This window comes from Ovis canadensis, chromosome 14, assembly GCF_042477335.2.
Source record: "Ovis canadensis isolate MfBH-ARS-UI-01 breed Bighorn chromosome 14, ARS-UI_OviCan_v2, whole genome shotgun sequence".
Classification (NCBI taxonomy): Eukaryota; Metazoa; Chordata; class Mammalia; order Artiodactyla; family Bovidae; genus Ovis; species Ovis canadensis.
In genome coordinates this window covers 70,020,913-70,034,133 of record NC_091258.1, presented here as the reverse complement: position 1 = coordinate 70,034,133, position 13,221 = coordinate 70,020,913, and the positions used below count along the sequence as shown (strand labels likewise).

The 13,221-nt window shown below is 55.9% G+C and overlaps 2 protein-coding genes across 2 annotated transcripts; both read left to right on the top strand.

Annotated features, from left to right (window-relative positions):
• The first annotated feature begins 1,103 nt into the window (after positions 1-1,103).
• On the top strand, positions 1,104-3,693 carry KLK11 (kallikrein related peptidase 11). Its single transcript, XM_069551419.1, has 5 exons — positions 1,104-1,155; positions 1,575-1,731; positions 2,076-2,341; positions 2,869-3,005; positions 3,530-3,693. Exons 1-5 carry the CDS (start codon positions 1,116-1,118, stop codon positions 3,680-3,682), a joined length of 753 nt encoding a protein of 250 aa, XP_069407520.1. The 5' UTR covers positions 1,104-1,115; the 3' UTR covers positions 3,683-3,693.
• Positions 3,694-5,383: 1,690 nt separating this feature from the next.
• Positions 5,384-10,413, top strand: KLK10 (kallikrein related peptidase 10). The gene is made up of 6 exons (XM_069551385.1): positions 5,384-5,589; positions 6,042-6,152; positions 7,299-7,482; positions 8,388-8,662; positions 8,851-8,984; positions 9,853-10,413. Exons 2-6 carry the CDS (start codon positions 6,056-6,058, stop codon positions 10,003-10,005), a joined length of 843 nt encoding a protein of 280 aa, XP_069407486.1. The 5' UTR covers positions 5,384-5,589; positions 6,042-6,055; the 3' UTR covers positions 10,006-10,413.
• Positions 10,414-13,221: the final 2,808 nt, after the last annotated feature.

Here is a 13,221-nt window from a genome sequence, read left to right as displayed (position 1 = left end):
GAGGCAGGGCTGGGAGGCCAGTCATCCTGGGCCCGCCCTGGGCTGCCCTGCCTGCTCACCTTCCTGGTGCCTCCCGCTCCAAGACCTGCTGCCTCAGCCACGCTGCTGCCCCCCGAGCCCCAGCCCCAGCACCCGTGAGTCTGGGGGTGGGGTGGGAGGGCAGAGGGAAGGTACCTTGCTGAGGGTGCCAGGCCTCGCCTGGCATCATTCCTCCTGCTCCGTCCTTCTCGGGGTGGAGGGATTGTGTCTGTCTGCCTTGATCTGTATCTCCAGCAGGCTGCCCCCCACCCCAATCTCAGTGTCCTCTGACCCCAGCTTCCATCACCAAGTCCAACCCTCCACCCCCACCCCCCCTGGCCAGGTGACCTGCCCCACTCTGCCCTGTGGTCTAGCTGTTCTCCCAAGGGGCAGGGGTTCAGCAGGGTTGGGGGTCAGAATGCTGTCCCAGGCTGAGCTCCCTCTTACACCACAGATAGCTCTGGGGTGGGTTCTGAATGGAGCCTGGTTCCTTTTATCCCCCCATCTCCAGCTGGCTGGACCCTAAGTCTCAGGTGGGCAAGAAGGGCCTCCGAGGTCCCATGGCTGACTACACAGGGTCAGCCCATCCCTTGCCCTGGGCAAAGCCTTCCCCTAGCTTCTGGAGGTTCCAGCTGGGATCACGTGCGTGTGTCCTCAGTCGCTTCAGTCGTGTCCGACTCTTTGCGACCCCATGGACCGTAGCCCGTCAGGCTCCTTTGTCCATGGCATTTTTCAGGCAAGAATACTAGAGTGCATTGCCATTTTCTTCTCCAGGGGATCTTCCCCACCCAGGGATGGAACCCAGGTCTCCTGCATTGGCAGGCGGATTCTTTACCGCTGAGCTACTGCAGAAGCCCCCAACTGGGATTGGGCCCCTGCAAAGCCACCCTCCATAGTAGAGATTTATTTTAAAAATTTGGAGGTTGGGGTGCTGTGAGAACCAGGGAATTCTGCAAACCTGGCTGTTTCTCCCTGGGGGAGCAGGCGAGGGGGTGAGAGGGTCGTGGACCAGCCCTCCATCTCCCCAGGAAGTGATTTGACCCCTTGTCCCTCTTGTCCCCAGAAGAACCTGGGGCCTGCCCTCCCCGCTCCAGGCCATGATGACTCTGCAATTAATCATGTTTGCTCTGGTGACAGGTACAGTAGCAGTGGGGGCAGGGGGGACGGGCAGGGGCCTCCCAAGTCTCTAGGATTCCCAGCCCTCTGTGTGTAGACACTGATGGAGCGGATATTAAAAATACAGAATAACAAGGCATCTGAAAGAGTAGATGAGCCCTGCCTGGATGCCCCCTGCCACCTAAAGGTGTATTCCCTTTAGAGCTAGAATAGGGAGAGGGCAAAGAGGGTCCCAGAGGAGGGGCTGGGGCGGCTGAGGGGGTGTGGGAGATACTCAGAGAGCTCAGGACAGTGGCTCCTGAGCAACTGGTATGGAAGGATTTCATCTGATACCCAGCCTGTCCACACAGTGCGTCCCCAGGGTTATGATCCTCTTCCCGCCATTTCTGGGAGTCCTCTCATGCCTGGGCCCCCTCCTTTGCTTCCCCACCCCTTTCTAGGGCACGTCGGGGGAGAGACCAGAATCATCAAGGGCTACGAGTGCCCCCCTCATTCTCAGCCCTGGCAGGCCGCTCTCTTCCAGAAGACGAGGCTGCTCTGCGGGGCCACGCTCATCGCCCCCAGATGGCTCCTGACAGCAGCCCACTGCCGCAAGCCGTGGGTGCGGGGGCCGGGGCGGGGCCGGGAGGGGAGGCGGCTGGAGATGGAGAGATGGGTGGAGAGGGGCTCGAGGCCAGGGAGGACGGAGCTCGGGTGGGGCCGGTGGGGTCAGGGATCCACGGTGGGAGGAGGAGGAAGGATTTCGGAAGCCGGGATGGCGCTGGGCTCGGGGGTCGGATGTCGTGCTGAGGATAAGGTCGTGGTGGGCGATGGGGGCGAGGTTGGAGGTGGAGCTGCGCTTCCTCATTCTCTTCGTCCCTCCCCCCCACCCCCACGCCTCTCTCCATCTCCTGTGTCTCCCTCCCCTTCCATCTCTGACCCCTGCGTGTCTCCCACTTCAGCCGATACGTGGTTCGCCTGGGAGGGCACAGCCTCCAGCGGCAGGAAGGCTGTGAGCAGACCCGAACTGCCACCGAGTCCTTCCCCCACCCAGACTTCAACAACAGCCTCCCCAACAGAGACCACCGCAACGACATCATGCTGGTGAAGATGAGGACCCCGGCCCACCTCACCTGGGCCGTGCGACCCCTCACCGTGTCACCATGCTGTGTTCCCGCTGGGGCCAACTGCCTCATTTCCGGCTGGGGCACCATGTCCAGCCCCCAGTGTAGGGGCTCCAGAGGGGAACGTGATGGGGAGTGGGGGGGCACGGTGGTTGAAATCGCAGAAGGACAGCGGGAGCCAGAGGAACCTTCAAAGGAGAGCACTTGCAGTAATACAAGAGGCAGCCATGCGGGGGTGTCAATAGTGGGATAAGCCGAAAGGAAGAGTGGAAAAGTAAGGGCTGGGGAGGGCAGAGACAAACGTTTGGGGCCTGGATTCAGCAGATCGGATGTGCAGTTTCAGATCCACGACCTGCAGAATTGTAGGTCCTTAGGCGAATGGCTTCTCTATGAGATGAGAATAATCACAATAGATAATGTTTATAGAGCAACGGGCATAAAGAATTTTACTTAATGGCATTACTGTTACTGTCGCTACAAGCAGAGAGGTGAGTTGGCTGCAAGCAAGTAGGATGGGAGCTGGGTGCAGAGAAAGGGCCTTGGTTCTCTGCTGGGGTTAGAGGCAGCCCCGCAGACTGGGGAAGGGGACGAGGGGTTCTCATTCTCTCTGCCCCTCATGTCGTCTCTACAGTGCACCTGCCCCGTTCCTTGCGGTGTGCCAACGTCACCATCATCAAGCACGGGGAGTGTGAGGACGCCTACCCTGGCAACATCACAGACACCATGGTGTGTGCCAGTGTCCGCAAAGAGGGCAAAGACTCCTGCCAGGTCAGAGGGCAGGGCCTGGGTCTCTGACCGCATTCCCATTGCCAACTCCCACCTCAGTTGCATCTTCATCAGCAACCAGAACCTCATTCCCCAACTTTCCCCGGCAACCCCCCAATCCCACTCCACTCCTGGTTCCCATTTCTACCCTAAACACAATCCCCAGCTCCACTCCCATCCCCATCCCTATTTCCAATCCCAACCATCCACAGATCATTCTTTCTCTAGTTGTGGACCGCAGGCTTAACTGCATGTGGGATTTTAGTTTCCTGACCAGAGATTGAACCCAAGTCCCCTACATTGGAAGGCCCATTCTTATCCACTGGACCACCAAGGAAGTCCCCCCAATCAGTTTTCTGTACTATCTTTGTTCTCACCTATAACTCTAACCTCATCCTCAATCCCACAGCCAATCCCATCTTCAATCTCTACCTCTCTTCCAACACCATCCCCACCTCCTCTCAAAGACCATGAACACTTTCCCCTCTCGCCTCCTCTCTAACTGGTTCTCTTTTCCCCATCTCCAGGGTGACTCTGGGGGCCCTCTGGTCTGTAACGGGTCTCTTCAAGGCATCATCTCCTGGGGCCAGGATCCATGTGCTGTCTCCAAAAAGCCTGGTGTTTACACAAAGGTCTGCAAATATGTGGACTGGATCCAGAAGACCATGGAGAACAATTAGCTAGGACCGGCTGATCACAGCCCAATCCCCTAATCCCTACTTGGGGCTGTGGTTTCCTGTTCATTCTGTTAATAAGGAAGCCTGAGCCAGGACCCCCTTCATGTACTTTGGTGGGGGTGGGGGGCGCTTCTTGACCACAAGAGATGCTGTTAACTTGGTAATCAATGTGAGGTCTGGATTGGGAGACTTGGGTTCTATTCCTACATCATTCTAACTTGTGACTCTGGAAGTGAAAATAGCTGTCTGGTTCACTGTTGTACCTCCAGCTGCAAACCCAATTCCTGGCACACACTAAGGTTTCAATAAATATTTACTAAACAAATGAATCTTTTGAATGTTCCCTGTGTGCCAGTGACCCTGGTCCCAGGGCTTTTAAATATGTTGACCAACACAATCTTCACAAAACCATATGAGGTTGGTGCTGTTATTATTACACCCATTTTGCAGATGAGGAAAACTAAGGCACAGAGATAGGAAGTTGCCTATTCACAGTCACACAGCCAGCAAGTAAGAGGAGCAAGGGATCATTTCTTAACAAAACTGCCTTGATGAAGACTCCTTTCCTTATCTGTAAAATCATGCACACAGAAGTATGCACACTACGTCAGTCAGCCTGCACATAGCTGAGACCCAGTAAAAGGAAGGGATCATTGTTTTCTTTCCAACCTTCATAATAGGTAGTTCATCAGGACCTGTGCAGGTCAATACAATAGCCACTAGACACATGTGGCTATTTAAAATTAAATTTAAATAGCCTAAAATCAGAAATGTAATCCTTGAGTCATACTCGTCACATGTCAAAACCCCTGTAGCCACCTGCGGCTGGTGGCTACCACCTTGGATAGCAAATACGGAGCCTCTTCATCACAGCCGAAAGTTCAATTGGATGGCACAAGAGCCAGACAAACCTCTGGAATTAACCCACTTCTTGCTGGAGAAGATGCGTCACAAACAGTCCAGAACTAGATCTCTCCTCACATTCTGCTCAGCTGGCAGGGGAGGTAGTTGGCATGAGTAAGAGCCCAGAGCTGGAACTGGGGCCTCTGGGTGGTTACGTGGACCTTGCTGTGTGACCTCCTGTGAGTCACTGCCCTCTCTGAGCCTCCCACTCCTCACCCGAAATGAGGGAGTTGGCTGAAGTGCCGTGCGATGCCCCTTGCCGCTTTCGGCCTCCTGTGACTCACGGGCTCGTGTGTCACCTGGAGACCCACAGGTGGCAGGAAGGACGGGAAGTGACCGCACGGGATGCGGAACCTCCCCCTACACACAGGGGCCGGGACACACAAAGACTGCTCTGGCTGTGGACGGATGCGCACCCGAGCACAGAGCATCCCTCTGTGTCTGCACCTGCCTCTCTGTGTTTTCTTTTCCTTGTGTGTGTGTCTCTTGCTCCCACTCTTTTTCCTTCAGTCTGTCTTCTCTCTCTCCTTCCCACTTTTCAGGTTAGCACTCCGGCTTTTCCCATTACGTCACTATAGGTATGCATTCCCCTGTTTATTTATTTCCCCCTCTCTCTGCTTACAGTCATCCGTCTCCAACACTATGCCGGTGACCCCCGGGAAACTCCTGGGGATGTGGCCCCCCCTCTCTCCTCACCTAAGAAGGCTTCTGGAAACACTGGACCTGGGGAAATCCCACGAAATCCAAGTTCAGAAAGGGTGTTTCAGGCACTGGGAGAAGCCTGTATTCCTGGCCCCTCCCAGAGCAGGAATCTGGGGCCCAGCCTCACCCACGGCATAATTAGGGAGAGGGAAAGGGAGCGGGTACCTCCCTGGGGGGAGGGTGGGGAAACAGGCTCTTCGGGGTTAAAAGGGGAGGCCTGCCCAGGGGTCCCTTGGCAGAGGAGTCCAGCGGCCCACACGGCAGGGCTGAGGCACGTCTTCCCCTCTCCCCTCGACGGCTCCCAGGTGAGCGGCACGCTCCTCACCTTGGTGCGGGTGGGTCGCCAGAGCCCAGGTGGGCACCTTCGGGTGGCGGGTAGGAGACTTGTTGAAGACTCAGCTTCTTTATCCTCTTTATCCTCTGAGCCTCGAAGCTCCAGCCCATTTATATGAAGGAGGACAGGAACCTGAAGCGCCCAGAGGCTGGCACCCCGGCCAGCCCGGGCCGGGAGGGCGCTGCCCTCGGGCGTGGGAAGGGGAGTGCGGGAGGACGCCAGAGGGGCGTCATTAGGGTAATTGCGCCCATCACTGACGGTTCAGGCCCGAATTGCCAGGCTACCCACCCCTGCGCCAGCCGGCCACAGGTTAAACGGGTCCCCAGCGGTTGGGGTGGTCCAGGATGCGCGGACGGGCAGGCAAGGTGGGGGTCTCGGGCCCGGCAAGTGTTTTGAACTGCCCCCGTCGCTGCTCCTCCCCAGCATAGGTCCTGGCCATGAGACCTCCGCATCTCCACCTCTCCGCCGCCTCCGGCGCTCAGGGCGGCCTGGGGAAGCTGCTGCTGCTGCCGCTACTGATGGCGCAATTCTGGGGTGAGGCGGGGAACGGGGCGGGCGGCGGGCCGGGGAAGGGGAGGCGATGGGAGAATGGGCTGTTGTTACCAAGCCTGCCGCTCACTTCTCCTCCCCTTGGGACCCCCAGCCCTCACCCACCGGTTCGGAAAGGCCGGCCCCAAGTCAGACCCGCCTCTCTTCTAACTCCGCCCTAGCTATCCCAGCCCTCTTCACTCCGCTAGGATCAGTACACCCCCGACTTTGTCCTCGCCTCTCCCTTCCCCGCCCCTTCTTACTCTGCCCTATTTTAATCCCAAGTCTTTTCTTTTTTTAAAACATGTATTTATTTATTTGGCTGCGCCGGGTCTTAGTTGCAGCACACAGCTGCAACTTTTAGTTGGGGCATCTTTTTAGCTTCGACGTGTGGGATCTTCAGTCGCTGCCGGCCAACTCTTCGTTGAAGCCTGTGGAATCTAGTTCCCTCCAGAGATTGAACTCCTACGCCCTGTGCATTGGGAGTGTGGAGTCTCAGTCACCGGACCCACGGGGGCGGGGGCGGGGGCGGGGGGGGGGGTCCCTATCCCAGGCCTTTGCCCTCTCCCCTTCTGCTAACGCAGTAGCGTTATTCCCAGCCCTAACTGTCACCCGCCCAGCCCGGGGTTCTATCCCCGCCCTTCGCCACGCCCCCACACCCCCGCCTCCTCCCTTGTATTCCTGACCTTCCAGTACTCGGTTCAGTCCTCGCTCCTCCAGAATCAGCCTCTTGGGTCTCCTTGCAAGTGAAAGTGAAAGTGTCAGTCGCTCACTCATCAGGCACTGTAGCCCGCCAGGCTCCTCTGTCCACGGGATTTCCCAGGCATGAATCCTGGACTGGGTTGCCATTGAGTCCTCCGGGGGATTTTCCCGACCCAGGGACCGAACGCGAGTCTCCGGCCTTGCAGGCAGATTCGTTTCTGTCTGAGCCACCAGGGGAAGCCCCTTAGGCCTCCTTTCCCCTCTCACGCCGTTCCCCGCCCACTTCCATTAGGTTGCCTCGGGACCCCCAATTCCCACACACACCGTCGGGTTCAGGCTGTGCCCACCACCCTCCAAAAAGCTCCGTCCTATGGCCCCACTCGGATCCCAAACCCAGTGCTTGCCATCCTGTCCTGCCTGCTCTGACCCCCACCTGCTTTCTTTCTCCAGTCTCGGAGGCTCTGCTTCTCCCCGCAAACGACACAAGCTCCAACTTCGTGGCCTCCGGCGCCCCGTGCGCTCACGGCTCGCAGCCCTGGCAGGTGTCCCTCTTCAACGGCCTTTCGTTCCACTGCGCCGGCGTCCTGGTGGACAGGAGTTGGGTGCTCACCGCTGCACACTGCGGGAACAATAAGTAGGGGGAGCTCCTCTGGGGCGCTATGGAGGGGCTGGGGAGACAGGCCCTGGGGACCGAGCGAGAGGGCGGGAGCACGTGATGGTATGGACCTGCCAGCTCCACGTGGGGGCAGTCCTCGAGGGCTTCCTGCACGAGGAGAGGTGGGGTTGTGCTGAGGCCACGAGGGGGCAGTGTGGTCTTCCTCAGCGTTTCTAGGCCCATCCAGAGTCACTGCCTAGCGGAACCTCTTAGGGTTCCATTTGTCTTGTTTTTGTTGTTCAATTGCTAAGTCATGTCGGACTCTGTGACCCCGTGGACTGCAGCATACCAGGCTTCCCTGTTCTTCGCTATTTCCTGGAGTTTGCTCAAACTCGTGTCCATTGAGTTGATGGTGCCATCCAACCATCTCATCCTCTGTTGCCCCTTTCTCCTCCTGTCCTCAAATCTTTTCCAACATCAGGGTTTTCCATTTAGGTGTAGACAGTTGTGTGCAACAGACAGAAGTTGGGGTCTAGTGTGATTAGGACTTTAAAACTAAAAGAAGTTGTTCACCTTGTGAGTCCTCACTGAAGGAGGAAAAAAAGAGTAGGTTTACCCCTGGAGACCCTCTGCCCTCAAATCCTGCAGAACTTAGGGACCCAAACCTGTGATCACACCTCCCCATGCCCCCACCTCAGGTCTGCAGCTCCCTTCTCCCCTACACACTGCTTCCTCAAACCTAGGAGTCCCAGCCCCCTCCACCATCAGACCCAGGAATCTAGGCCTCCAGCGCCTTCTCCCTCAGACCCTGGAGTCCCAACCCCAGCCCCCTCCCTTGCCAGGACCCGAGTCCACCCGACCCCATGCCTGAACCCTCCTTCCCAGGGACTCGGGGTTCAGTCCCGATGAACGTTTGGCCTCCTCTATGGCTCTTCCCTCCCCAGGCCCCTGTGGGCTCGAGTCGGGGATGACCACCTGCTGCTGCTGCAGGGCGAACAGCTGCGCCGGACCTCTCGTCCTATCGTCCACCCCAAGTACCAGCAGGGCTCGGGCCCCATCCTGCCGAGGCGCACGGACGAGCACGACCTCATGCTGCTGAAGCTCGGCAGGCCCGTGGTGCCGGGGCCTCGAGTGCGGCCCCTGCGCCTGCCCTTCCGCTGCACGCAGCCTGGGGATCAGTGCCAGATCGCTGGCTGGGCCACAACATCCTCCCGGAGAGGCAAGAGCCAGGGGTCCCGGGGTGGGGCCTGGATCTCGGGGAAGGAGTATGAGGGACCGGAACTCCTCGACGGAGAAGAGGTTGGGAGCCTGGGGCCTGGGAGGGGCATGGTCTGGGTGTCGGGACTCCTGGGGCCTGGGGGGTTGGGGGACCGGGGCCCAGGGTTACTCGATGCTTTCTCCCACCAGTGAAGTACAACAAGGGCCTGAGTTGCTCCAGGGTCACTATCCTGAGCCCTAAGGAGTGTGAAGTCTTCTATCCCGGCGTGATCACCAGCAACATGATGTGTGCAGGCCTGGATCAGGGCCAGGACCCCTGCCAGGTACAGACTGGCCAGGGGGGATCTCTGACTGGTGGGAGCAGGACAGGGAGGCTATGGGAAAACAGACACCCCCGACTCCCAGCCCAGTTTCCTCCCCACTGTCCAGCACTATCCCGCTTCTACCCCCAGCATCAACCCCTGTTCAACTCTACTTCCTTATGCCCTTCCTTTCTGCTTCCTTCTCACGCCCAACCCTGTCTCCAACTCCACTCCCAAGCCCATCTCCCCATCCTGTGTGCGTTGCTCAGTCGTGTCTGACTCTGTGCGACCCCATGGGCCGTAGCTCTCCAGGCTCCTCTGTCCACACAATTTCCGAGGCAAGAATATCGGAGCCAGTTGCCATTTTCTTCTCCCAACCCCTTCCTACCCCATCCTAAACCACATCCCCATCCTCAAGCCATTCCTAAACGCCCACGTGCCAAGTGGCTTCAGTCGTGTCTGTCTCTTTGCAACCCTGTGGTCTGTAGCCTGCCTGGCTCCTCTGTCCATGGGATTCTCATACCAGAGTGGGTTGCCATGCCCTCCTCCAGGGGATCTTCCCAACCCAGGGATCGAACCCACACCTCTTACGTCTCCCGCATTGGCAGGCGGGTTCTTTACCAGCAGTGCCACCGGGGAAGCCCTCCTAAAGCGCGACCGCATCCTTATCTCTAGAGCCTGCTCCATCCCTCACCTACCATGAATGACAGTCTCAGCGCCATCCTATCTCCAGCTTCATCCTCACCCCATCCCACCTCAACCCGACCCCAACCTCAGCTTTATCCCAAGGCCTACCCGACCCCTCCCTTTCTCATCAGTACCCGAGACCCCCAAGTGGCAGCCTTTCCGTTGGTGAATTTATTTGATCTCTCCTTCCTCCCACTCCCAGAGTGACTCTGGTGGCCCTCTGGTCTGTGACGAGACCCTGCAGGGCATCCTTTCATGGGGCGTTTACCCCTGCGGCTCGGCCCAGCATCCAGCCGTCTACACTCAGATCTGCAAGTACCGCTCTTGGATAGAGAAGACCATCCGCTCCAACTGACGCAGGAGCTGCCCCGCAACCCCCTCTCCACCTGCCCTCTTCCTCCAACTTCCCCTCCTTCCTCCAGCTGGGCTGGGCTCTCCCCCGCCCCACTCAAATTTCTGCCGCCCATGCACACCTGCTAACATCTCCCCTCTTTCCTCACACCCCTTGCCCAATGCTGCTCTTTGCCCATGCTGAAGCTGAGATGCAGAAAGCGGTCGCCAAGTTTTGTTCACGAGAAATGAAGCTGGTAGTCACTAGTCTCTGAGAGAAGTTATCCATCACCTGACCTGGCCTTCTTCACCGCTGCCTGCTGTGTGACCTTGGGCAAGCCAAGTACCTTCTCTGAGCCTCAGTTTAGCCTCACTTGGAAAGCCGGAACAATGAAGTGCTTACCTCATAAAACATGTCACGAGGAGACTATAACATGTGTGTGTAGATTGTCATGGAAATTGCCACGTCAAGTATTAACATGGTGGGTGGTGAACTCTGACTAAATGGCCCCAGGTCCTGGTGGGCATGTGTGTGATTTTTGTGACCTGGGGAGAAAAGCGCAGGGGTAGCCTCTAATCCTAACCACCCTTTGCATTCCCAGCCCCGTCCATCAGGAATGATGGGAGAATCGCATTTCTTTCTTCCTGTCAAGTTCTGTAGGGCACCTCTTAACCACTTCCTTCTTCCCTCCCACTGTTTCCCATGTTGGGGTCCACCCAACACCTGTTCCTCCTGTCCCAGGAACTGGGCTGTCTCTGAGTCATCTGGTACCTTCCATGCCTGGCTAGGGCCACCGAAACTCAAGGGACCTCAATTACAGGCATCTTAGCCTCTAAGATGAGAGGACCTCTCCCTACCTCAGTTGCTAAGTTTACGCAAAGAAACCCTCTGACATTTAAGGGAAATGTTTTGGTTTCTTGGCTAGATCCATCCCCATCCAATTCCATCTCTAGCACATCTCCATTCTCATTGGCCCACCTGACAACCAGACACTCCAACTCCATCCCCTCCCCTCACCTAAACTGGCTTTGAGCTTTTTGCCCTGAAAATTTGGGACGAAGGGTTTCTTGTCCTCTCCCTGAAACTGTTACAGTGTAAATATTCCCATGCTAGGGGCTAAATGGGACTTCCCTGGTGGCACTAGTGGCAAAGAATCCACCTGCCAAAGCAGGAAGATCCCCTGGAGGAGGAGATGGCAACCCACTCCAATATTCTTGCCTGGGAAATCCCACAGACAGAGGAGCCTGGCGCACTACAGTCCATGGGGCCACAGGGAGTTGGACATAACTGAGCACACAGAACAGGGGCTATTATACACAGAATCCAAGCAAAGCTAACAGAAGTCTGGGTGTCTCCTCCACTGAGCCTGGACTTTAGAGTGGCAACGCAAGCGGAACACGTGCACGATAGAAATTTTCTGACCTGCACTGGTTATTTTGTTTTCTCTTTCCAACATCAATTTATTGAGCACCAGTTGTATGGCAGGCTCACTACTGCATGCTGGGAACCCAGTGGTGACCAAAAGGTCCCTGCCCCCCCAACAGAGCCCATGGAAGATTGGGGTACAGCGTTTGAGCAGAGTCTACACAGCTCTCTTCCACTGTTTCCCCACCCCTATTAGTACACCCAGGAAACGCCAATGAAGCATATCAGCTGAGCTTATTATGCAAGAATCAGAGCACAGTAGGTGGGAACTCAAAAACTCAATTCATTTTTAAAGGCAATTCACCCATTCGTTTAGTCACATCATAAGTGTCTATTGAGCTGTGTGCCATGCCAGGTCCTGGAGGTGAATCAGACTAGGCTCTACCCTCAAGGAGCTGCTAGTCTGGTCCAGGAGACAGGCAAGCCTTACATTCCTGTCATTCAGGTCCCTATTCAAAGTCACTTCCTCAAGCAGGCCTTCCAGGATCTCCCTGGCTGAAAGCTTCTCCCCACTGTACTCTTCTACACTGGTCACTAATCCATCGTTTATTTCTTTTGCAGCACTTGTTATAGCAAAAATGATCTCAGTATCTGTTTACTCCATAATGGTCTGTCTCCTTCCCCTCACCCAGTCAATTCGGGCAGGGACTCTGATTTATTCACTGTGATTGTCTGATGCCTGACACATAGAAGGCACTCAACACATCACCAAATAAACAAATAACATAAAATGACCAATGCTGTAACAGAAGAAGGCCCAGGGTTTCCCAAGAGGGCCTGAAGACTCCTTCTGAAGGAATCAGGGAAGGCTTCTCAGATGAGGGGACATATGCATGGGGTTTTAAAGGATAAGTAGGAGTTCACCAGGTAGAGAAAGAAATATATTTCTGTAACTCACTGACTGTGTGACTTGAGCAAAATTCTTGAGTGCTGTCTCTACCTCAGCTATCTCCACTGTGAAATAGAGATTGGTTAGACTCTTGCGAGAATGTAGTGAGAAAACATATGTGAAATGTTGACCCAACTGCCAGCAAAGAGTAAATAGTCAAAAAAAAAGCTAGCTATCAAAATATTCTATAAAGCAGTTAGTATGGCACTTAGCACATAGTAGGTATTCAGTCTCTGGTCTCAAGGACCTCCCAGCCTGCAGAGAATAAAGGCAACTGCAGTCGTGATGGAGGCAGCGCAGGGCTCTGTAGAAAGGGGACAGGCATGTTTTTTGAATGCCTACCACTGTTGTGCTTCATATGTGTTAATCCTCCCACAACCCCAGTTATTATTGCTACTTAGTAGATGGAGCAACTGAGAGAGGTTCAGTGACTTGCCTAAGATCACACACTTAACAATTACCATCACTGAGGTTTGGACCCAAATGGTCCAGTTCCAGAGTCCATGCTCCAAACCACTACATCATGATGAAGTATACACATTCGAGGGAGCCCAGACCCAGTTTGATAATCAGTCTTACACCAACAGAAAGTAGAAGGGCCAGGGTGGAAGTGCCCAGTGTGGAAAAGATGTACTCTGCCTGGAGGAATCAGAGAAGGCTTCCTGGAGGAGGGGGCATTTAGGTTGGGTTGTGAAGGATGAGTAGGAGCTCACTACTAACAAGGATATGGAGAAAGACATTCACTCACCCAATTAACGTCTCCTGAGGCCTCCCATGAGCCCACTCCTGAACAGGGTGATGCGGGGAACACAGAGATGAGTCGGATCTGGGCTTGGCCCTCAAGGGACTGCTCATCTGGTGAGAAGGAGGGATGGGGAGAGAGGCAAGGCACATGGGGTGATATGAAGAACACTGGAAAGATGGAG